Consider the following 24,515-nt stretch of genomic DNA (forward strand, 5'->3'; position numbering starts at 1 on the left):
TTTCTTCAAAAATGATTCCGGTGAGAGCGTAACCAACAATGGCGACCGTTATCGCGCCATGATAACCGACTATTTGATGTCTGAAATTGGAGCTCGTGATTTCGCCGCCATTTGGTCTCAACAAAAAGGCGCCTGTTCCTATTGGACTCAATGGATGGACCATCAGAGACGTAGTTGCGGCCAACATTTGAAAGAGTTAATTTTCAAAAAATAAAAGCCAAAGAATGTTCTTTGGAATGAAAATAAACATTCCCCTTTAAAGTTGAAGTTTCGGTGTTCTTTCTTTAAAAAAAAAGTAGGGAACCTCGAAATGAATCGCCCTTATATGCTTTGCAGTTTTCTCTTCATCCACAAAAATTGGCGAACAGATTTCACAGAAACTGTCAACAAATTTGTGAGTAAACCTCAGCTGAAACCATCGGCTCGAACTTACTCGCACGATTTTAGTATTGCGATGGATATCTTACGATCAAGAACGAATTAACTTAAACAAACAAATAATTAAAATAATTTTTGTGTAAAATTTAGAAAATACTTAAAAAAAAATAAAATGATCCGAAACAGTGTGGACATGATTCGAAGGTGTTGTTCTTACGGTTCGGGGCTCGAGAATAGTAGCCAAGGAGAAAAAGAAAAAGAGGACTTCAATGAACAGAAAATTAATGAGGAGTTAGAGAGACACTATGTAGAATTGAACAATGCTAAAAAGTTACTCTTGCTAGGTAAGCGTAATTGCCAAATATTATATAGAACGTGCTTAGTGTGTAGTTATTGTGAAGAAAAATTTATAAAAATCTATAAAAAATAACGAAAAAACGTATGTGCTCAAGGCCACATGTTGTACTATATATTTATATATAAGTGCTTACTACTTATGTATCTTGTGTATATGATTCATGCGAGAAACCACGATTGAATGTGATAAGAACTAAACCAAAAATAGTAATCGGGAATTTAGGCATACAAATAAAATAGTGATGCTGGAATTTTGAAATTGTAATAAAAAAATTATATTTTGATTTTAATAAACCTTTAAAAATGGTTGAAGTTGTATTTGTATCGGGGACATCTAATGAAAACAAGCCTTTACATTAAGGTCGAATTATAGAAGAGGCTGTTAGATGAGGAGGATTGAGTGAAAAAGGCTAGGGACATGCAAGAAAAACTTTTCTATGCCAAAGGGTTAATTAAGCTTAAATAAGTAAAAGTTTGGCCCGCTACCGTATCCACACTGTAACTGTGCAAGGGTTATGCGTGTATATCGAATACTTGTTCAATGAATGGTGGTCGCTACATTCCTATGGCATTAATCACTAAAAGAGTTCGTGAAGGTGTCAGCTTGTAAGGGGCCGGTCCGCAGTAAGCATCTGTGAAAGTGATTTCGTCATCTTGAGCTATGCAAACCAGCTTGCAGCGATCACTCCGGCATCGTCAAATTTAGGATCATAACCGATATTGTAAAGTTCGAAAAGCGATTTAATTTGTTTGTAAAGTGAGAAAAGGAAACAGAGACCACAATTTTACACCATTCGTTAGCCGGTTTCCGAGAACTTAAACGTATTTTTATACGCTGTACTCACTACCTACCTAATACATGTGAGACAAATGTTTATACTCTACGTGGGTTGCTTTTTATATTTCAGGACATGGCAACACTAATGTTACAATCTGGCAACTCACAACTTTATCGTAAAGTTAGATATTTTTGAGGTTGTATATACGCAGAACGTTTTGACATACGAGCACTATTTGTGTTGTTTACAGTAACTTAAAATATTCATTTTGGTGAAAAGTGAAATTAAATTGCGAACATTTTCGCGCGTTTATTTTTTACAACTTGCGACGTGGGTTATCAGCATCAGTGCATCGATGAACTTAACTAAATTTTTAGTGATGAAACTCCGTCAAGGACCAGTGTTTATCGATGATATGGTAAATCCAATCGAGGTCGTAAATCACTCCAAGACGAATTTTGTGAAGGTCGTTCGAAATTAGATTTTGTTTCGGAAACTATTGATGCCGTGCAGAAACTGATATTGCAAGATCGTCATGTGACCTATTGTGAGATTGAGACAACTACCATATATGTAGGCATTTATGGGTCAAGCATACATATGCATATATTGCATGAACTTTTGACTGCAAAAGAAATTTGTTCACGTTTACAACCATTTTTCTGTGCCAGTCGTCTTTCAAGAAATCAGGAAAACTGACAGCCGAAGATCTAAACAATTCTTCATTGACATTCATCATTTGATGAGCTCATCCACCGTTTAGTCCAACATATCATAGGAGGTTTGCTTTTTATTCCCTTGCAAACGAAAAACTTTATGTTTTTTGAGATTAGTCCGACGGGACAAATTGATATTTTTAGAACATACATGTAACATCCGCAATTGAGTCAAATTACTACCCTGCGATTGAACTTTCACCAAAATGTTCAGAAATTAGTAAAATCAAACGATTTTGAAAATAATAAAACTATTTTGAAATGCCTGTTTTGTCTTAGCTATCACACCATATATAAACGGCGATCTCCTAATATAAATAAATGGACTTCTGCTAAGTTATCCTCGGTTATTCAACGCACTTGCTCATCAAAAACGGAGGTTCAACCATTGATCTAGGTCTAGATGTTGGTAGTCATCAAATGTACACGGCATTTCATTTTGATTTTTATTCCAAGCTATTCGATTTTGGTTCACTACTTTTTTCAAATTATTCAATCTTTGTTACAGGTACTGGCGAGGCCGGCAAATCCACCTTCTTCAAACAAATGCATATCAATTACGGCGGAGGTTTTTCAACTGCCGCTCGTCTGGAATATAAGCGAGTCATACATCAGAATATTCTGACAGCGATGCAGTCGATGCTGAATGCCATGAATGTGTTGCGAATATCATACGATAAAATAGAAAATGCGGTAAGCATAATTTGCGTTATTCATGGTTTGAGTTCATATAACCTAACTTTTTTGAAAACACACTGTAAAAACTGGAAAATCTCATAACTTATATAAAAGCAATTAATAAAAGTGGGGAAGTCGATATAAATACCTTTTGAAATCGTGGTTAAACACTGATTCTTCTGATGTTTAACCCATCGTCAAATTTTGTTAATGTTCAATGATAGTTTGCCGTATACGAACGAGTAATGAGTTTTCGTTAGAAGCCTTTTCATGTCGAAAATATTTTTTCGTGCCTTAAAAGTGCTAATTTTGATCCTTTTGAAGATTTCGAATATTCGCAGCTTGGCAAACTGGAGATTCCAAACAAAGCCAGGTCAATCTCCACGGCGGATCTTTCCAACGGAATATAAGCGAGTCATACATCAGAATATTCGTAACAGCGATGCATAAATGCTGAATGCCTTTTCGAACTGTCGAAAGCATACTTTAAAATCGAAAAGAGGTGGTGCATAATTTCTCTTTTCACGGTTTTTCCCAAGATTTCCCAATCATAACTGATTTTCCATGTTTAAACACACTGTAAAAACAGTTCGTTGACGGTGGGTTTTAATCTTTCACACAATACGCTCGATATAACGTTATATGCGATTTTGAGGAGGTTTATCCCTCTTCAACTCTCGGTATCTATCCCATCCCGCACGTATTGTGGTCGATTGTAACGTTGCGAGGTAGGCAGTCTGATTGCTCTCCGTTGCGACACGGCACTCCTCGTCGTACCAGCTGTTCTTTTGCCTTTTCCAAAAAGCAATTGTTTTTTGCTGCACAGAGGCGGGTGCGTATCTTGGCTACAACAAGATAGTGGTCCGAGTCGATGTTAGGACCTCGGAGCGTAAGCACGCCTAAAACACTGGAAACGTGTACTCAATGTTAGATCGGTGATTTTGTATATTTTTTTGTATTATACCACTCGCCGTGGTTGATTATGAAAGTTCGAAAGTTTTATATATGAAGAATTCGCCTTCTCCGATTCTCCTTGTCTGACTGACTTAGGCTTTAGATTTCGCCATTGCTTAAATGAAAGTTGTCTAGTAAAAGTGAGAATTTGTCGTATAAAACAAACATTCCAATATCCAGACACCTCAAAAAGGTCTTATTAACGCACAGAAGCTCTCAATTTCCATAATCAAATATCTACATACATATATATAATTATACAAATTGTAATCTTTTTAATGATTTTCCTATTGATTTTTTCCTCCCAACAGCTGATGGCAAATAGCATTTTGATCGCCAATGTTGAAGCCGTAACAGAAATGGATGATATGACTTTGTCAGCCATAAAATGTCTGTGGGCCGATACGGGGGTACAACAATGCTATGAACGACGAAGAGAATATCAGATAATTGATTCGGCGAAATAGTGGGTTTACTCTTTATAAATATCTCCTGAAAATGCACTTTGATCCACTAATTTACAATATATACCTTAACACAGTTTCCTTGACATGTTGGATCGTGTCACACGGCCCGGTTACATACCCACAGATGATCACATATTGCGTTCACGTGTTGTTACGACTGAAATAGTGGAGCACGTTTTCGATACACAGCAAAACAAAACGAAACGTACTAGTAACAAACGGCCGCTACTACGGTAACATCGGATACCTTTCCGATTGTCTAAAGTATATGTATAAATAACTTATCATATTGTACCCTTTGCAGAGTAATAGATGTCGGTGGACAACGATCTGAACGACGAAAATGGCTGCAGTGTTTCGATGAAGTGACAGCTCTCATATTTCTAGCATCGCTCTCAGAATACGATCAGACATTAAGCGAGGCCAAAGGTTTGGTAAGTGAAACGCAAGTTTTTAATTATTTTACTTGAAGTAAGAAGTCGATTTTAAAGCAGCTTTTGACAGCACGAACAGGAGCTGCCGGTAGTTTTGCATTCTCCAGGTTGGGTAAAGAAGCGAACCTAATGAGTCTGGTAGTGTACGAGGGCAAGACGAAATATATATCTTCTGTCATCAAACAAACAGTCGTTTGCATTCGCGACTTGGCTCCTACGTCACTGTTGGCAGTCATAACTACAAAGTCGTAGATAGATTCGTCTATCTTAGAACCAGCATTAACACCAATAGCAACGTCAGCCTCGAAATCCAACGCAGAATAACTGTTGCCAAGAGGTGCTACTTCGAACTGAGTAGGCAATTGAGAAGTAAAATCCTCTCTCGACCAACAAAAATCAAACTCCATAAGGCACTCATTGTTCCCGTCCTGTTATATGGCGCAGAGGCAAAAACGATGACAACATCTGATGAGTCGACTTTACGAGTTTTGTACTGCGGAAGATTTATGGTACTTTGCGCATTGGCAACGGCGAATATCGCTGGAACGATGACCTGTAGAAGATATATGACGACATTGACATAGTTTAGCGAATTAAGAAACAGCGGCTATGCTGGCTAGGAAAAATGAAGAACCAATAGAAATATGTGTAAGATGCTGATCACCAACCGCCCCGGTAGTGAAGAACTTCTAATGTTAAAAAATATGAACTTCTAATGGTCTCACTAACATTATGTCGTCCCACCCACATCTGTGCTTTTCTGGATTACAATCAGAAAGACCCGCTTTTGACTAAAAGTCAGTGGCGTTCATTCTCATTCTTTCCTATTTCCGGAGCTCTTTTTTGTTAGTATGTGAAACCACTACAAAAACTATTTTTGGTCCTGAGCTTGTCCGCCAAATCATTTCCTTATAACCCTTTTTGCTCAGACGGTCGCAATTTCTTGTTGCTGTACTGTTGAGACTATCTACGTACAGCAGGACTATAGATGATTCGATTTTTTTAATTCAGAAATTTTGAAGAACTTATAGAATAATGTTTTAAAAATTGAAATTCCATGTTTATAAAATTTATAATATTTCCCTAGCATTACCTGTACCAATATTCTTAAGAAGTAATTCTCTATCAATAGGTAACGAAGTAACTGTTTTGGTTTTTTTTACAGAGCCGTATGGAGGAATCCAAGAGCCTCTTTCGTGCCATTTTATCAACGAGCTATTTTCGTAAGTCTTCGATTATTCTATTTTTAAATAAACAAGATTTACTGGAAGAGAAAATAATGACCTCGCACTTAGTGGACTACTACCCGGAGTATGAAGGTATGCATGTCTTTGGAATCTATTGTTTATATATATATATAATTTATATATATATTATATAAATATATAAAACAAATCAGGGTGTCGAGGCGAGTTAAAATCCGAGTGACTGGCTGACTTTCTGTTCGTCGGTCCGTCCTTGCAAGATGTAACTTGGGTTAAAATTGAAATATTGATAATTGGTACTTAAGGTGCAAAACGTCAACGGTATTTCCCTGGCTTTGCGAGACTATAAAATATTCGGTTGCACCCGAACTTAGATCTTTCTTACTTGTTTTATTCAACATAGTTCCCTTCAAGGGTGATACATTGGTTATAGCGACCTTCCAACTTTTCCATACCACTTTTGTAGTACGATTTGTCCTTAGCTTCAAAATATGCCTCAGTTTCGGCAATCACCTCTTCATTCGACGAAAACTCTTTTGAAATCTGACAACAGGAAATAATCGCTGCGGCCAGATCTGGCGAATATGGTAGATGCGAGAGAGAGCAATTCGAAGCCCAATTCATGGATTTTTGCCATAGTTTTCACTGACTTTTGACACGATACATTGGTCTTGGTGAAACAGCACTTTCTTTTCGGCGATTTTGTCCTTCAAGCGAACCAATAACGCTATGTAATAGTCGCTGTTGATGATCCTTCCTTTTTAGTCAATAAAAATTATTCGATGCGCATCCCAAAATATAAACTTAACTTTGCTAGCCGAATGTTGCGTTTTTCCACGCTTAGGAGCGGGTTCATTGTGTGCAATCCACTCGGATGACTGTCATTTGGACTTTGAAAGTAGTCAAAAAATTCCAGTCGTTGGTTTTATTTTCACGCGAGTCTTGCACAGAGCTTTGTCATACCCAAATATTTGTGAATGATATGATGCACACGCTCAGTTGATATCTTTAGAGTCTCAGCTATCTCGAACAACTTCACTTTTTTTGAACAGAAGATCTGGGTGTCTAGCCAAGGTCATCTATTTTTCACATCTGAAGATCAATAAATGGTATTCATATCATACTTAAAGATGTTGGTCGAAAATTTCATAAATTCTTTGAAAAACTGTCATTTCAGGTCCCAAACAAGATGCGGACAGTGCAAAATATTTCATACGCCAGATGTTTGAGGCAATGGTGGATAAAGACCGTAAAATTTATACACATTATACATGCGCCACGGGTAAGTATATACTATATGCGTGTAAAATTTCTAGTGCATTTAGCCCAGGCTAGAGCCCTAACTTAGATATATTATTCGGGAAGTAAAAGACAAAGAAATCGAATTTCTTTCTTTGAGTATTTATTAAACTGTATTGGCCTCTACGGGCACAGCGATTCTAGAGGCGATATTTCAAAAACTTAGGGACTAGTACGCGTATATACAGACAGACAGACGGACATCATTTATGTAAATACTTTAAGGGTCTCCGACGTTTTGTTCTATGTATTACAAACTTCGTGAAAAATCCGATATACACAGTTAAGGGTATAACTGCTCTCTTAAAATTTCTCCATTGATTCTCTATCGAACATAAGTCCGGACTTTAGGCAGACCGCTTAAAACAATTGTCGTGGTTCATTACAAGCCAGTGGTTAACGAATCTCGAGCAGTGCCTTGGGTCGTTACGCTGCTGAAAAATCCAACCTAATTGTAATTAGGTAATTTCCAGTTAAAAACGTATTTTTAAATAATGTGGTCCTATTTCGAATGGAGTTAAACACCACCATACCATGACTGATGATCCACCATGTTCATAGTTTGTTTTTTGTATATCTACCATCATTCCTAAATTAAACTTAGAATCAATCACTGTATCCCAGAATTTTGTTTGCGTCGTGCAATTCGTCTACATAGGGAGTTTTCAGCTTGCTTAGAGCGGGTCGATTTTTTTCTATAAAATCGAATATGCGGTAAATGTTCTATGGCTCGTTCTGAAAAACTTCGCCTAAGAGACTATGGGCCTAAAAACGGAGCGAAGTTAAAAAAAATCTGATCAGTTGAATGGGAGATATGCGATTTAGCCGATTCCGACAAACGATCAATAGAATATCAAAATGCACCTACGTATTATATTTCATTCGGATATCTCAAAAACTGACGATTACACTTTTATAATCCTTAAAAAACTTCGCCTTAAAAATCGCTGCCTCGAAATCGGGCCTAGATCCATAATTTCTAAGGCAAAGTAGTTCAGAATGATCGGTAGAACATTTCCCGCAAACGCGATTTTTACATTTCTTGGCTCCCTGCAAATCGATCCGCTCTAACCTTGCTTTTACTCCATAAAAAAAGAATCCAACCGGTCGACACCGCTCACACGGTTATAGCCGAGCTTACAACAGCGCGCCAGTCATTCTTTCTTTTCACTATTTTGGAGATTCCAATTGAAGCCTGGTCTTTCCAACGAAGTGGAGGTCTTTCCCTCATCTGCTTTCCCCTGCGAGTAATGTGTTGAATACTCTCAGATATGGAGTATTGTAATCGATTCGGACGACATGATCTAGCCAGCGTAACCGATGTCTCTTAATTCGCTGAGCTACAAGTATGACAATGTCTTCATATATCTCGTACAGCTCATCGTTCCATCGATGCGTTATTCGCCGTTGCCAATGCGCAAAGATCCATAAATCGTCTGTAGAACCTTTTTCTCGAAAACTCGTAACGCCGACTCATTAGATGTTGTCATCGTACATGCCTCTGCACCATATAGCAAGACGGTATGTGTTCGTCGAGAGACGACTTTACTTTTCAATTGCCTACTAAGTCCGAAATAGCCCCTGTTGACAAGAGTTATGTGTTCGTCGAGATGAATATCGACTTTAACTTTTTTTAAAAAAAAAACGCATTGCCTATTTGAAACTTAAGTCCGAAGTAATTTCATTTAAATGCCGCGGCTGCGTTGATTCGGAAAGTCCAGTTTTGGGCAACTTTTTCGAGCATTTCGGCCGGAATTGGCCCGATTTCTTCGAGTTGTCTTCCAAAGCTGGAATAGTTGCTGGCTTATTTCGTTATTGTTGATGTTAATATTGGTTCCAAGATAAATGGCATTAACGACTTATGACTGTCAACAATGACGTGGTGGCCAAATCCTAAATACTTCGACTGTTTGATGACAGGAGGTACTTCGTCTTGCCCTTGTTCACTACCATACCCATTTGTTTCGCTTCTTTGTTCAACATGGAGAAAGCAGAACTACCGTCGCAATTCTTACGGCCAATGATATCGATGTCATCAGGGTACGTCAGCAGTTCTTTGCTAACGTACTTGAAAGCTTGGTTGGCAATCCATCGGCCTCCGGCGCTTTGTTGTTCTTTAGACGGGAAATAGCTATTCGATTTTCTTCATAGTCGCGCAATGGAACGTCCGTCAACGATTGGGGAATCGAGTTCAGCATCTCTTGGTGTTATGCTTTTACTGCCATTCGGCAGGCTGGAGAAGTGTTCCCTCCATAATTTCAGTATGCTCTGGATATCAGTCACTAGATCACCTCTGGAGGTTTTAAAAGTGTATGCTCCGGTCTTGAAATCTTCTATTAGTCGCCGCATCTTATCAAGCTCTTCGCACTCATGCATTTCGGTCTCTCTCATTTTTGTCTGCAAATGCGTCTCACTTCCTTCTTCAACTCTCGGTACCTATCCCATTCCGCACGTGTTGTGGTCGATTATAACGTTGCCAGGTTTTCTTTCCATTGCGACACCGCACTCCTCATCGTACCAGCTGTTCTTTTGCATTTTCCGAAAACCATACTTTCGTGTGCAGCTGTACGTAAAGAGCTTAAAATGCCGTCCCAAGTGGCGACGTGTCTTCCGTCTATAACAACATGATCGATCTGGTTGGTGGCTTTTCGATCTAGAGACAGCTAGGAAGCTTGATGAATTTTTCTGTGCTCTAATCTAGTGCTACAGACGATATTTCGGGCAATGAAAAACTATTTCCTTGACTTTATATTCTGAAACGTAATTTTACCATGCAAAGGAAGCACAAGTGTACTTCAAATGACCTGAGCATTCATACAAGTGATTTATACATACTGTGTTGCTCATACGACATGGTGTACTATATGAGTACAGTACATTTCATGCACAACTCTTAGAGCGTATAACTTATAAAGGAATATTTTTATGTAAAAAATATTAATATCTTTTTTTATAGAACGAGAAGACGAAACCAAAACTTTTTTGCAAAATATCAAAAAATCCCATATAAAATATCTAGAAAAATCAAAATATTTCTTCACGCTTCAAATTGCGAATTGATTGAATTGAAAGCGCATGCCTTGTTTTAGGGCAAAAACTGGCACTTCTGGGGCCATTATCAAAAACAAAAATCAACTTGTTTTGAAAAGGACTCCCTATTTATTGGGTAGTCGAAAAAGTCTTTTCGTATTTCTAATCAAATTTTAACTTATTTTTCTAATGTTTATAATAATAAATAAACAAATATGTAGCATATTGGACGACCACTTTATGCCATTTTTCCAGTAGAGACATTACTCCATCAGTGTTAAAAATCCATCGGAGTAAATCGAAATTTCGAAATTTCCAGAACGGAATCGAGCGAAACATTGTTGTGCTACACGAACTGATACAGCATCGTCTCCGTAAACTTCATAAATTTCATTGGTGGCTTGCGTGGCATTCTTCCCTTTTTTATACAAAAATTTCAAAATATAACGAATTTCTTCATTATTTTCACTCATTTTTGAACAGCTGTAACTTTTTTTTTCAACTTCCCCGAATTTTCTTGGTTAAATGAAGCTTAAAATCTCACTTTTCCAACACTATATGGTATGACACAACGTGATTCGTAGCACTGGAGATATACGACTGCAACGACATACATACATATGTATATTGACAAAATACGAGAATACTTTTTCGACTACCCATTATATATATTATTTATATACATCGCAATAGTTTCATATATGTATTTCTTCATCCACAGATACGAGAAACTTTCGCGTCGTATTTCTGGCGGTGCAGGATACAATAATGAGCCATTACCTTGAAGCAATAGGCATCAATTAAGCTGCGGCCTTTATGTCTAAGCGAAAAAGTCTGTAGAAAAATTTGTAATTTTAAATTTTCCATTATTTATTGTAAGAAATATTATGTTAATTATATTATATATTGCATTATGTTCGCTTAACAATTACATATTTTTAATTTGTATAAAGTAAATAATTATAAATCAGTACTATTTCGAAAATGTGAACAGCGCACAAACATTTTACATTTCCTAAAGCCAGCGTAGGTATAATATACATATATTCGTATCACAAAGTCATTATGCTCTAAACAAACAAACAAAATAGCAGAGATTTTACATAACCAAGACAGCAGCGACATATGGAAGCCTGCTTTAAATAAATATTTCTTCTATAATTTTCTCACTTTTTTTTGCGTTTAATCGATACTTAAGGCATATTTGTTATTTCCTCGAGACTAAAATTAACATTACAGACTTTAGTTATATGCATATATGTGCTTGCATTATAAAGACATATTATTGACTTTCGAAAGCATTCAACATTAAACTTGATTTGGTACTTATTCAATATTTTGGTTATAATCTTAACGCAGAGCACAGTTTTCACATGTCATTCCTCGCAGTTAAAAACGCATTTGCTTTGAAAAACTTAACTTAATCCGTAGGTTGTTATAAAAAGTAAGAGTTTTTTTTCAACATCCGTGCAATTACATAACAACAAAATCGCTTAGATTCCGTTCGGGCTGCACCATATTGGCCGGCATCAATTTCACCAGTTTATTGAAGAGAAAGGCACGACGCCGACGCAGTTCTTGTTCACGGCTGTCATGTGTTCTCTTACTGTTATTCCGTCGACTGTGTGTTATGGAGCCAGCCGAAGACACAGCCGAATCAGAAACGCCAGATACAGATGATGCGGTTGCGCTGCTATCACAAGATTCCATTGAGAGATCCTCCGAGGGATTGGAGCCCTCCGACTGCAGACCCGATTTATTCGAAGAGTCTGCGCATAAATATATAAATTACATAAAATTAATTAAAAGTATACAAAACGAGTGGCACGTTGCCTCAATTGCATACCTTCATCTAGTTGTTTTTCGTCGCTTTCTGCCGTTGTATTTGTGGTGTCCGTTTCCAAATTGTCCACCTGCACACTGCTATCCATTTTCAATGATTTGCCCAAAGGCGGTGTGGCCAATGGTGAACGACCGGTTGTGCTGCTGACATCGTCGGAGCGAAATAGCAGCGAGGCCAACTTGTGGAACTAAAAAAATATAAATTGTAGAAAAAATGTTTGGTGAAAAGAATTGCAATACAAAGTTGGTAACAAAGAGATGATAATAAAAAAATTATTAAATTTATTTTTTTTGTTATTGTGTTAAATTTTTTTTGAGAAACTTGTCTTTGGTTGTAAACTATTGTTAAAATATTTATGTTAAAAATTTGTCAAACTGTAGGTGTTAGAGAGGGTCTATAGTGTAACCAATTTTTTTTTGTAAAAAAAATGTATGTAAAAAAAAGGTTTATTATTTCATGTATAAAATTGGAATTGAGTTTTTTTATTAAAATCTTTTTCGTATACCTTTTTTATTTGAAAAAAAAAGTTCCGTCGTTAGAAAAAAATGCAGTTTTACAAAATTTCAGAAAAAATGTTAAAAAAAAATTTGTCGAAAATTTTATATTAATAAAATTTAAATAAATTTTTTTAAATATTTTTTTTTTTAATTTTTTTAAACAATTTTTTAAATTATTTTTTGTTTTAATAATTTTTTTTAAATAATTTTGCTTTTAATTATTTTTGTCTATAATATTTTTTTATATATTCTTTTATAATCATTTTTTTAATTAAATTTTCGTTAATAACTTTTTTTTGATATTTTTGAAATCATTTTTTTAACAATTTTTTTTTTTAAATATGGTTTTAAATTATTTTTTGCTTTAATAATTTTTTTTAAATAATTTTGTTTTTAATTATTTTTGTCTATAATATTTTTTAAATAACTTTTTTTTGATATTTTTTTCCATCATTTTTTTTAAAGGATGTGAAACCCTGTGTCAATAAAGTTCCAAATACATATGTATGTAGTATGTACTTATAAAAAATTATTTTTCTATGTTAAAAATGTAAAAAAAGCGAAAAGGGAAGAAAAAATGTCTCAAAGGATTTTTTTAAATTAAAATCTGTTTGGGATAATTTTTTAATTGTGAAAAATTATCAGTTAAAAATAAATCGTTGTTTCAAAAAAATGTGTTAAAATATTAAAAACATTTATTTCGAATTTTTTTTTTGGAAAAATTTTTGTGTTAAAGAGGTTAGTTAATCGAAATTTTTTTAAATGTTCAAATATTTTTTGTAAAAAGTTATATGAAATAAAATAAATATTTTTATGTCTAAAATAATTTCAGTTAATTTTTTTTGTAATTTTTTTTTTCTTTTAATAAAACTTTTAGAATACTCCTTTTTAATTGTGAAAAATTGCGGTGGTAAAAAAAAAAACAATTCAGTGTTTCAAAAAAAAGCAATAGTAAAAAAATGTATTACCTGATAAATTTTTTTTAAATTAATTTGTTAAAAAGTTTTTGTAAAAAAAATTTGTTTAAAAATTTTGTGCAACTGTGTTTAAAAGTGTCAATAATGAACGCAATTTTTTTATAAACAATTGTACTGTATATATACATATGTATGTACATACATATGTATGTATGTATGTATGTAATTTTAAAATTGGGATAATTTTTTGATTGATTTTTTTAAATTAAATTCATTTTGGGTTAACCTTTTTAATTGGGAAAAAAATCGGTGTTGGAGAAGTAAATATTCGGTATGCAAAAGGTTGGGAAATAATGTGTTAAAAAGTGTATGTCAAAAAGTTTTGTTAAAAATATCTCTTTCTTAGTTTTTTAATTGTTAAAATTTTTTTTCTCATTTTTTTTTTTGATTGTTAAAAATATTTATTTTTTTTTTATGTTAAAACTTATCTTTTTAATTGTTAATAATATTTTTATTTTTTTTTATTGTTAAAATTGTTTTATACTTATTGTTTTTTTTTTTAATAGTTAAATTTTTTTTCTTGTTTTTTAATTTTTAAATTTAACATTTTTTTTAATTGTTAAAAATATTTTTTTATTTTTTTAATAGTTAAAAAAGTCCATGTAAATATTTAAAAAAGTGTAACAGAAATATCGGAAGTTTTACAAAATATTTTTCTTAAAAAAAAATTAGTCTAAAACTATTTCTGACACAAAAAAAATTTGGTGAAAAAATATATTTGCTTAAAGAAAAAATGTTAGTGTAAAGCAACTGATCATTTGCATTTTTTTTTTTTTTTGGGTTAATTTTTTGTTAATTTTCTTTTCATTTTAAAAAGTTTTTGTTTTAAAAAATTTCTAAAAAATATTTTACTTACATTATGTAATTGCTCTGGATTTGAGTGATCAATAACTTGCGCAACGTGATGGCGTAAATATTGCATTGCACTCAGCGGATCGGTGCGTGCCATTTCTTCGTAGTGTAATTTTCGCACGAGATAACGGCAATGCATGAGTATCTCACTGCGCTTAGGCCTAAAAACAATATTAAACCATGCTTTTATTAACACATTTAGCAAATTATAATTGTTGTTGTAATACTTTTCCAGCTCCAGTATCCAAAAATCATCCAGACGCATTTGAGGGCGCGACGACTTGCCAGGGTTTCCACCAAACAGATAGTGCGACTGTAAAATACATACACATTTTAATGGATTCCAATAAATTTAACACACTACCCACCTTTGCCACGTCGTCGTAAACCAACTGATGCGCATAACGTGGACACGGCTCGAGTAGATCATTTTTCGCTGTGGCATTCGACGCTTCGGCATTATGGCGACAAGTGTAAATACGCGACCACATATAATGTTCCAGGGAATATACCCAAAATGAGTTGGAAGCATCAATATGTTGGATATCACGACGGTCTTTCAGCTTGCTCAAACTGGAGAAAATATAGATTTCGTCGCGATCGCAATCGATTGTAGCGCGCAGCGTATAACCTGGCGACGGCTCATTCTTAGTGTCGCTTGCGTTATTGTGACTGCAGACGCTGCTGCCGCCGGCGCCACCGCAGTTATTATTGTTTTTATTCAGCACTGAAATGGATTGGGTGTCCACGTCATAGGTGATAAAATCATCGATGTCTTCTTTGCCCCGCTGACCGCCATAAATATAAAGTTTGCGATGTTTCTATTGAAAAATAATAACAATATTGAAAATAAGAACTTTTCATACAAAATCGGTCAATTTTTTACCGTGTGGAATACCATGCAATGCGTTATGCGCGACTTTATCGAGAGTACGTCGGCTTGTGCTGCGCTCGGATGATGGCAATCGACGAGTATCTGTGTCCATGTGTTGGTGGCAATGTGATATGAGAATAGACCCGAGTATTCTGGTTCATTTGACGTGCTGTTCGAGACACTGCGTGGTGTGAGTATTTTTCCACCAAACACATAAATATTACGCTTCTCACTATCAATACACATTTGATGATCGTAGACCAGTTGTGGACCACCGACTTGGCTTGTATCGTCGCAAATTTGCAGCCATGTGCGTGCACGTGTATCATAGAGGAAGAAGTCGCTCTGTAAATTCGTTGAGTTAGCTGAGGTTTTCACTGTAATTATTACAAATTACTTACTTTAATATAGTCTGTGGTGCGTATTGAGTTGTCCAAATAACGGCCTAACATAAAGATGTTTTCGCTAACCGAATCGTAGACCATTTTGTGACATGAACGCGGCGTTGGTCCATTAAAAAGCTCTGTTTGTTCGAAAAGCAGCGTCCAACTGTTAGTTTTTATATCAAAAACCCACAAATCGCTGAGATCGCGATAGCCATCCCAACCACCATACAAGTAGACCAAGCGTTTTTTAGTATCCACTACCAATTGATGGCCGCCACGATTGCCTTAAAAGTAAAATTCAATTTAGTATACATTAAAAATATCCAAAATTTTTTACTGCAATAGCAACTAACCTGGTTGCGTAGGGCTTTGTGTTAGCTGCATGCGCCATGTATGCTTATAATCTTGACGATTTAGATACAGGTCCATGAGACCCTCACCAACACATTTAGTAATCAATTTTTCGGCATTTTCGAAGTCACCCTTCACAACCAAACATTTGTGTAGTTCACTTATAAGCGGGTTTTCCAGCTGCACTTGAGTTTGCTCCTGCAGAGCTTTGAAAGCAGCATCGTAACCTTGCTGACGAAAGTGTTTCAGGCACAATTTAACGATTTCAACTTCGCGTAGCTTTGAAAATATTTGCACGAAATTACCACAATCATTGCCTTTTAACATTTTCATATCTACCATATTGTAGTTCCTCAAGCTGACACTGGTGTACATTGGATCATCCTGTCCATGCAATTCGATATACCAAATACTGAAATTGAAAGTGGGACCCCATGAGAGTAGTGGCACTATTTTCACAAACAGAATGGGTAGTTGCTCCGAACCATCCTCCGTTTTGCAACGTAAGTTGAACACTTCGGGCACATTATCATTTCTAAGACCCCTAAAAAGTAATAAATAATATAAGTTTAAATTAAAAGTTATAACTAAATGCATTTCACATAATTTTGTTGACTTACCCTTCTAAAAGTAGCACCATGCGCTCCTCATCGAGTCCACCGAATATACGAAATTTTTTTATATTACACACATGTGACTTTTCAAATTTGCCAAATTTTATCTTTTTAACAATGGCAGGACGCTTTAGCTTCAACGTAAGGAATTGTGGTGGATTGTTTGTGTGTGCAGACCAACGTGAGGATTGGTCACTAGGACAATCTACCAGTATATTTCTAAAAATAAAAACAATAATCAATTAAATTGTGAAACAAAGAAATTTTACAAAAAGTATATATTTTCATTATCACCGACTGCGCAGTTGGCAGTGGAAGCAAATCATATATGTAAACACACATACATACATACATACATGCATATGCAAAGTTCAAAAACAGAGGTAATATCGCGCCCAAATGCAATCTAATCACGCAGCCGTGTTTGTGTGTATATGCACATGTTCAAATTATTGTGTCGCTTGTTGTTTTGCTTTACTTGTTTTTCTACGCTACATTATTCTTCAAATTTAAGCAAACTGTATAAATATCTAATATAAAGTGCAAAATTGTGCACAGAGCAGCAGTATTATGCAAATGTTCCCGCTAGCCCTTAGGTAAGCGAAGCTACAACAAAAGTGTTTTTCTGCATTTACATACATATGTATGCGACTTACTCAGGAAAATAGTTGGTGGAAAAACTGGAGTAACGGTGGATTTCATAGGTGAGTTTCTCAACCTCGGCAAGTGGAGTTACAGCACCAACACCGTTCTCAGAATCTTTCGAGTTTATTGTTTTATTGCCTGCGGACGTTGTGGCTGATGTGCTGTTGTTGCCCCCAACGTTTCCGCTGCTAACTGCAGATATATGCTCCATATTATGTGATATCAGTAGGTAGAGAACAGGTTGTCCGTACAAAACAAAAAACTTGCACAAATGTTGTGAAGAGCAGTTAAAAATCACTTCCTGGCAGTATCCAAGCTGGTTGGCTTCTCTTCGAACCCGACTTTTTTATGCGCTATGGTATAATTCGATGTGTTACTGAGTTTAATATCAAAATTAGGCTTTAACGGTTTGACTAAGAACTGAATTTTCAGTTTGTGAGCTGTGCGAGATGAGTGCACTAAGTCGTATTGTTTGTCTACAAACTCTATGCTTTTAATTTTTTTCTTTCCTCTATTTTACATGCCAAACAGGTGATTATTTGCACTACCTGAACGTTTAGAGTTGCCAAGTAAGATTACTTGCACCATCTATAAACACAGAGTCGCATTGCGTATATTTCATTTAAGGTAGCTATACACAACACACTCGAACCTGGGTTTGGTATGCATTCCTTTCGTTAAAAACGGTATACAACATATACAAACATTCTGAGAAGCGTTCTTCAGTGGGTAAACATGTACGAAGTATATGAATAATTTAATTGCACTTCGTGTAATTTAGTGGCATGTTTATGGTTTTTCTATATTTTGACATTTTTTAAACACTTTAAAATTTTAGTTAATTTTTGTCACAACTCCATTCACCGCAAATTCGTTTGTACGCCGACCGTCCGAAAATTTTCTTTATTATGGATTCGTGCTTGTTTTATTGAACTTCACTTCAACACAAATTGATCGAAAAGACATGTACGTCATACCTTACAGCCACTTTTAACGAACATTTCGTGGCAAATTAATTGTATTAAATATGTATACGAATACTTAAACATTTTAAGCATAAAATAATACTATTTAAAATATTATATGTGTTCCACGAATTGTTAAATTTAATAAATTTAAGTTAATTGTGAAAATCCCTAAAAGGGCTAAGTGTAAGGCGTTAGCATTACTTATGTGTGTGTATAACTTCATATCGAACGAAGCAGCAACGGAATAAGCGAAAGCAAAATTTCTGAATTTATAAATGGAAAAAGTCTAGGCCTTTTGGCAAATAAAAGTGAAAATATATTACAAAACACAAAATTTCTGTAAATCCGTTGTTAAATTTATAACAGAAAGTGCAATAACGTCTCGCCCAAAAAGTTCACAGTGCAAAAAAAGAAGTAAAAATTGCTATACAAGAAAGTGTGAAGAAATAGACGTGAGAAGTAGAAAATAACCAACAACCCAGGGTGTAAAAAGTGAAAATACACATTTCCAATTGGAAACATTTGTGATTTATAAATCTCCGCATATCTTTAGAAACGCATACTAAAACAGCGTAAAAAATGGTAAAATAAAAAAATTTTCATAGTAATTTAATAGTTTTCATTGTCCACAAATATGTACATACAAATGTGTGTTTGGAGAATAGGGTTATCGAAGGGTGAATTGAAGTTTTTTATTCTTTCGGTGGCTTGCATATATTTTTATGTTATTCTCTATCTTTTTGCAAAGAAATAATTTAACTTTTAAAATATTTGGTTTCTAAATTATCTTTATTGCGTTGCCCAAGCACAAGTTGCCTTTTAGTCTATCTTCAGCACAAGGGTTTTGCAAGGCCAATGGGGCATTGGTTGTGTGCTACCTGCCAAGCATTATAAAGGCACAGCAGCCACCTGCAGAGCGCAAGTACAAACATAAGCACACGTAGATGTGTTTGTTTGTAAGTCTAAAAAGAACTTGTGGACACTGGGGGTTAATGCCTTCTGTTTAACAATTGTCCCAGTTTCAAGCATTTTTTGGCAATTTTATTTTACTTCTATATAACATTCAACTTTGATATTAATTCATTGCTCTGTCTTCTACATATAACTCATAAAATGGTATAATATGAATAGGATGAGGTTACAGTCCTTGATGATATCAGCAAAAATAAAAAAGAAAATTTTCTGTTCAGTGCTATATTGAATATTTTTTTTTATTCTTTTCAAAAGTTTTCTTAATATGTACAACATTGTCTTAAAAATTTCCATCGATTTCAATTTTGTATGTAAATGAAAATTTCGTGTTTAATAACGATTATTAAACTTTGGTTTTTCTAGGGTAATGAAACCTCTTTGCCCATGGAGATGTGCTCCAACTGTAAGTATTCATATATATTTATCTTTTTTTTACTTAAATAAATTAAATTGCTTAGCTATGTTTAATCAAACAGGCAGAAATTAATAAATGTTGTTTAAAGTAAAAGCCATATCAATTTTGAAAACTAATAATTAATTTCTTTACTAATTTAGTTGATGCTGATGAGATCAGACGTTTAGGCAAACGTTTCCGCAAACTCGACTTGGATAATTCGGGAGCACTGAGCGTAGATGAATTCATGTCCTTGCCGGAATTACAACAAAATCCTTTGGTGCAGCGTGTCATCGATATTTTTGATGCGGACGGTAATGGCGAAGTCGATTTCAAAGAGTTCATACAAGGTGTATCACAGTTTAGTGTTAAAGGCGACAAACTATCAAAATTGCGTTTCGCCTTCCGCATCTACGACATGGATAATGATGGTTACATATCGAATGGTGAACTTTTTCAAGTAAGTTTTAAATGTGTGTGTTAATATTGTTTTTTTTTTTTTTTAAGTGGTTTATAGTTTAACTATATGCCTTCTTGTTTCACATGTTATCAATTATTTTTTAACTTTGTAGGTGTTAAAAATGATGGTGGGCAATAATCTGAAAGACACACAATTACAGCAAATTGTTGATAAAACTATTTGCTTTGCCGACAAAGATGAGGATGGTAAAATCTCCTTCGACGAATTTTGCTCCGTGGTCGGTAACACAGATATACACAAAAAAATGGTTGTTGATGTTTAAGGTCGCTTTCTGAGAACACTATTAATGCTACACTTTATATAATACCAATATATTTTATATGAATTTAAACATTTGTACTTTGAAAACTATTTTAAATTGTTCTTATTATTATTTGTTTTGTTAAATCTCGAAATAATTGTACACACATTTTTTAAGCAAACTAGTATTTTTTAAATAGTTATGTTGAATACTTTTTTAAAGTTTCTTAAAGAATATTAGCGTGTTTATATAAAATGTTTGCGCGCATATACCAAACATTAAGCTTTGTTAACAACAACAAAAACTGTTAATAAATATAGCAATGAAGGCATTGAAAAGAGCACCATATGCATATATATAGAGTATAATTTCAACTAAAATTCATAAACTAAAGCAAATCATAGCGAATACAGCAAATAAAAGCATTACAAACTTCTGAAAACTAAAAAATGAACACGAAAATTTGCCTTGAGAGGTTATAAACTAAACTAAGCATAATTACTTATTTCTGAATATCAGTCAAACTCCATAAGTTAAAAAGGGTTGCGCCGTTGAAAAGGTTTAAAATCATGAACATGAAAATATGCCAGAATCAACACCATATTGTAATAAATACATGCAAACATACACACATACTTATATGTATATGCATACAAAGCCAAAACATTTGAATTGTATATTATGTTGCAACTAGAGCAATTAAAGCTATAATGATTCTAAGAAAAAGTGCAATATCAGAATTTAGTAATTTTTATTAGACAAATTTCTACAAACCGTTATAATTATTAACACCATATAAATCTCAACTTGTAACTCAGTTTTATTTTGAAGTACTTTTCGAACCCTTTTGACGTTTAATTTTGCAATATACATGTGTATTTTTTTAAACTAGTTAGTCAAATACATTTCAGTTATTAAAAAATATTTAAGAATCATATATACTGCAGATTCATATGGGTCAAAACTCACACATACTTGTCATTTACAAATTTGCAGCAATAAATTTAATTGTTTGTATTAATTTTACGTTTATTTTATGCGTTCAAGAAACATTAAAATCCAGATTTGTTCAAGAATTTATTTTTGTGCCATGCCAACATTTGCAAAAGTTACATATACATATATGTATGTATATTTAATGAATTTGTGTCAAACCTCGCACGGTGAAAAGAAAGCTGCAGATAACTGAGCAAAAGTGTAGTTAATTTCAAAATGTTACAATATTTTTTTTTAATAAATTCTTTGCGGTTTTTATTTTAATTTGTTTTTTTTTTCTTAATATAATTTTCTTTTTACTAATTTATTTTATTTTCGTTTAATTTTTTTTTTAATAAAAATCAAAATAAAAGAAAAATTTATTTATTTTTAAATTTTTGTTTAATTTTTTATTTATAATATATAATATATACTATATGTATGTATATATATGATTTTTATTAAAAAAAATTAAATGAAAATAAAATAAATTATTAAAAATAAAAAAATTAAACAAAAATATATAAAAAATAAATTTAATTTCATTAAAAAGTAAACAAAAAAATTAATTATTATTTTTTTTAATTATAAAATTAACTAAATTTGTTTATTTATTTATTTTTTTACTGTTTAATTTTTTAATAATAAATTTTTTTGTTTACGTTTTCATTAAATTAAAATTAGTTTTTTGTATTTTCGTTAAATTTTTTATTTTTAATAATTTATTTTATTTTTGTTTCTTTTATTTTGATATTTTATTTTTTTTACTTTTGTTATAATTCTTATATTTTTCTTTTTTTTCATAATTTTTAATCAACTACACATTACATAAATGTAATTTCTTATAATTTCAATAAAATATTTGTAAACTATCTTATGTTTTAACGCATTGCTGTGTGCATTTTTGTGTGCAAACATATTGTTTTGTTAACTAAATATATTTGGTATCTAATTACTCTTTTTTTTTTGCAAATGGAAAAAAACTTTCAACAATATAAAACATTTCGAAGCAAAAGTGGTAAAGCGTGCTTAAGTACACGGCGAAGTTGCGCATTAAGCGTTTAAAAACGAAAATAACACAATCTCTTGCAATATTATATGAATATTATATATAAAGAAAAATAAAAAAAAAACAGAATTTAAAAGCAAATAAAATACTTACTGAACATCTTTTTAGCTTTTGTTAAGTACATACATACTTTGTAGCGAATATATAATTAATATAAGCGCTAAAATGGCAATTTGCAAAAAGTCTTTTATGGAGTTTAATAGCGAAAACTTGTAAGAAATGTAATTGCCATAATTTTTCTTAATGCAAATGGAATTAGATAAAGATATAATAAATTGTAGCAAAATAAACAAATTTCTAAAACTAAGATATTATCAAGAAAAATGTGAAATTTTCAAAACCTACATGTTTTTAAAATACATACATATACATATATCATGCAGCGCCATATGTAGAGTATGACAGAATCGTTATTTATTTATTTTTCAACTTGGTTTATGGTTTATAAATATACATATGTATATAATGTTATGTTTAATACGTTTTTATATGCGAAGCTTACTTGTTTCTTGTGAACTTTGCAGCTGTCGTTTAAATAAAGGCAATACTACTTAAATGAATTTCAACACATTTCTTTAGTACATTAAAAGAAAAAGAATGTATTTCTTTCGTTTTACACAACTATTTCTGCCTTAACATCATGAATCTGAAAATCAAACAATAAAATTTCACACCAATCTTAATGCTAATTGCAAACTTTTAAGTGCGAGTGATGGTATAAACAAATATAAAAACCAAAAACCAAAAAAATTAATTAATTAAAAAAACAAGAAAACATAACCTACGTATAAAATAAACTTGAAACTGAATTATGCACATTGTAAAAGTACACATGATAATCTTTTTCTAATGTACGTGGAAAAAGCACTTTAACTAATTAATTATTAAAACAAAACAAACAGAAAATCAACATAATAAAAGAATTGAATTGAAAAATTAGTATTTAAGTAAATTCAAAAAGTCATTGGAGCAGGTGGTTGTAATGGAACTTATTGGCATATATTCGTGGTCAAAGTTTTGGCGACTCTGGATGCTGTTATTGTTATTGTGTTTTTTTTTTGTTTTTGTACCGTGAATATGTACCAAACATCAGTGCGTAGCAAACAACAGGAAAGAAAACGTTCATATGTATAAGAAGTGTACTACGCCTCAACACCTAGTAGTAAATAACAACGCGATTCATAATAAGTTTGAATTTTTTTATAAATTAACAAGTTTCAACGCTCTCCTTAATATACTCTCCACCCACGTACCTTCCACAACGCACTCTGTCTTTTACCCATTATCTTTTCTAGTTTTCTCTTACTACCTCTCCTTCAAACTCTCTCTTCTTAAAAAAACTTTAACTATCCCTCCCTAGCACATGCCAAAATAAGAAAATGATAAATTTTGACATTTTTGCACTTTGCAATTTTACAAGTTAACTAAAAATTTATTAAAATTAATTATAAACATAAGTATATACATATGTATGACAACGGTATATAGAGTGCAGCAAAATTGCGATGGACAAAGAAAGTCATGACTTTGTATTGTCTTAACAGAACATTAAATAAAATATACGGATATGCTATATACAGATTATGGAAAAGTGTATAATTGAATGGCAATCATTGGTACAAGCATAAATATAGGTATATATGTATGTACATATAACTTTGGTTGTCAGTTATTTCCCAAGTTGTTTTTTTTTTTGTAAATGCCCCTGAAATTTTTGTCCTAAAAAAGGATCCATTGTAAATATACAATATAAATACGCATTTTACTTTTCCCATATATTTAACATAAAAGTGATATTCGAATACAAAATTTTTCGCTCTACAAAAAAAATTACTTTTTCATACATACAAACATTCCTTCAAAAGTTATACGCAATTAAAGTTATGCTGCATTGATATAGTACACCTTGTCGTATGAGCAACACAGAATCACTTGTATGAATACTCAGGTCATTTGATGCATAACAAACATGTTTTGTTGGGCGAAAAAAATTTAATTAGAATAACTCTTTCTCAAAGTTGTAAATTCATTTGCTTAATGCAAAATATTCTATGTTTTATGCATGGGGAAAAGTCGAAT

General features: G+C 33.1%; 3 protein-coding genes across 3 annotated transcripts; 2 read left to right on the forward strand and 1 right to left on the reverse strand.

The window, feature by feature from the left end:
- The first annotated feature begins 483 nt into the window (after positions 1-483).
- LOC126757318 (guanine nucleotide-binding protein subunit alpha-14-like) lies at positions 484-11,288 on the forward strand. The gene is made up of 8 exons (XM_050471122.1): positions 484-722; positions 2,739-2,923; positions 4,174-4,328; positions 4,404-4,562; positions 4,634-4,763; positions 5,929-6,082; positions 7,146-7,250; positions 11,019-11,288. The coding sequence occupies exons 1-8, from the start codon at positions 551-553 to the stop codon at positions 11,099-11,101; spliced, it is 1,143 nt and encodes a 380-aa protein (XP_050327079.1). The 5' UTR covers positions 484-550; the 3' UTR covers positions 11,102-11,288.
- Positions 11,143-17,851, reverse strand: LOC126757303 (muskelin). The gene is made up of 11 exons (XM_050471093.1): positions 17,348-17,851; positions 16,698-16,910; positions 16,417-16,621; positions 16,080-16,356; positions 15,742-16,010; positions 15,353-15,685; positions 14,835-15,287; positions 14,694-14,779; positions 14,471-14,627; positions 12,144-12,327; positions 11,143-12,066 (listed from the first exon to the last, which is right to left on the reverse strand). Exons 1-11 carry the CDS (start codon positions 17,545-17,547, stop codon positions 11,771-11,773), a joined length of 2,673 nt encoding a protein of 890 aa, XP_050327050.1. The 5' UTR covers positions 17,548-17,851; the 3' UTR covers positions 11,143-11,770.
- A 662-nt stretch (positions 17,852-18,513) lies between these two features.
- On the forward strand, positions 18,514-20,746 carry LOC126757325 (calcineurin subunit B type 1). Its single transcript, XM_050471134.1, has 4 exons — positions 18,514-18,886; positions 19,640-19,679; positions 19,832-20,130; positions 20,243-20,746. Exons 1-4 carry the CDS (start codon positions 18,884-18,886, stop codon positions 20,411-20,413), a joined length of 513 nt encoding a protein of 170 aa, XP_050327091.1. The 5' UTR covers positions 18,514-18,883; the 3' UTR covers positions 20,414-20,746.
- The last annotated feature ends 3,769 nt before the right edge of the window (positions 20,747-24,515 follow it).

This window comes from Bactrocera neohumeralis, chromosome 4 (genome assembly GCF_024586455.1).
Source record: "Bactrocera neohumeralis isolate Rockhampton chromosome 4, APGP_CSIRO_Bneo_wtdbg2-racon-allhic-juicebox.fasta_v2, whole genome shotgun sequence".
In the NCBI taxonomy this organism is placed as follows: domain Eukaryota; kingdom Metazoa; phylum Arthropoda; class Insecta; order Diptera; family Tephritidae; genus Bactrocera; species Bactrocera neohumeralis.

Bases quoted from the DNA above. Each gene is read 5' to 3' on its own strand.
- LOC126757318 (XM_050471122.1), top strand. From the start codon at position 551: ATGATCCGAAACAGTGTGGACATGATTCGAAGGTGTTGTTCTTACGGT. The intron at 4,329-4,403 runs GTGGGTTTACTC...ACCTTAACACAG, and splicing joins ATAATTGATTCGGCGAAATA to TTTCCTTGACATGTTGGATC. The intron at 4,563-4,633 runs GTAACATCGGAT...TACCCTTTGCAG, and splicing joins AACAAACGGCCGCTACTACG to AGTAATAGATGTCGGTGGAC.
- LOC126757303 (XM_050471093.1), bottom strand. From the start codon at position 17,547: ATGGAGCATATATCTGCAGTTAGCAGCGGAAACGTTGGGGGCAACAAC. The intron at 15,288-15,352 runs GTAAAAAATTGA...ATTTTTCAATAG, and splicing joins ATTGCATGGTATTCCACACG to AAACATCGCAAACTTTATAT. The intron at 14,628-14,693 runs GTATTACAACAA...TATTGTTTTTAG, and splicing joins TGGATACTGGAGCTGGAAAA to GCCTAAGCGCAGTGAGATAC.
- LOC126757325 (XM_050471134.1), top strand. The intron at 19,680-19,831 runs GTAAGTATTCAT...TTACTAATTTAG, and splicing joins CATGGAGATGTGCTCCAACT to TTGATGCTGATGAGATCAGA. The intron at 20,131-20,242 runs GTAAGTTTTAAA...TTAACTTTGTAG, and splicing joins CGAATGGTGAACTTTTTCAA to GTGTTAAAAATGATGGTGGG.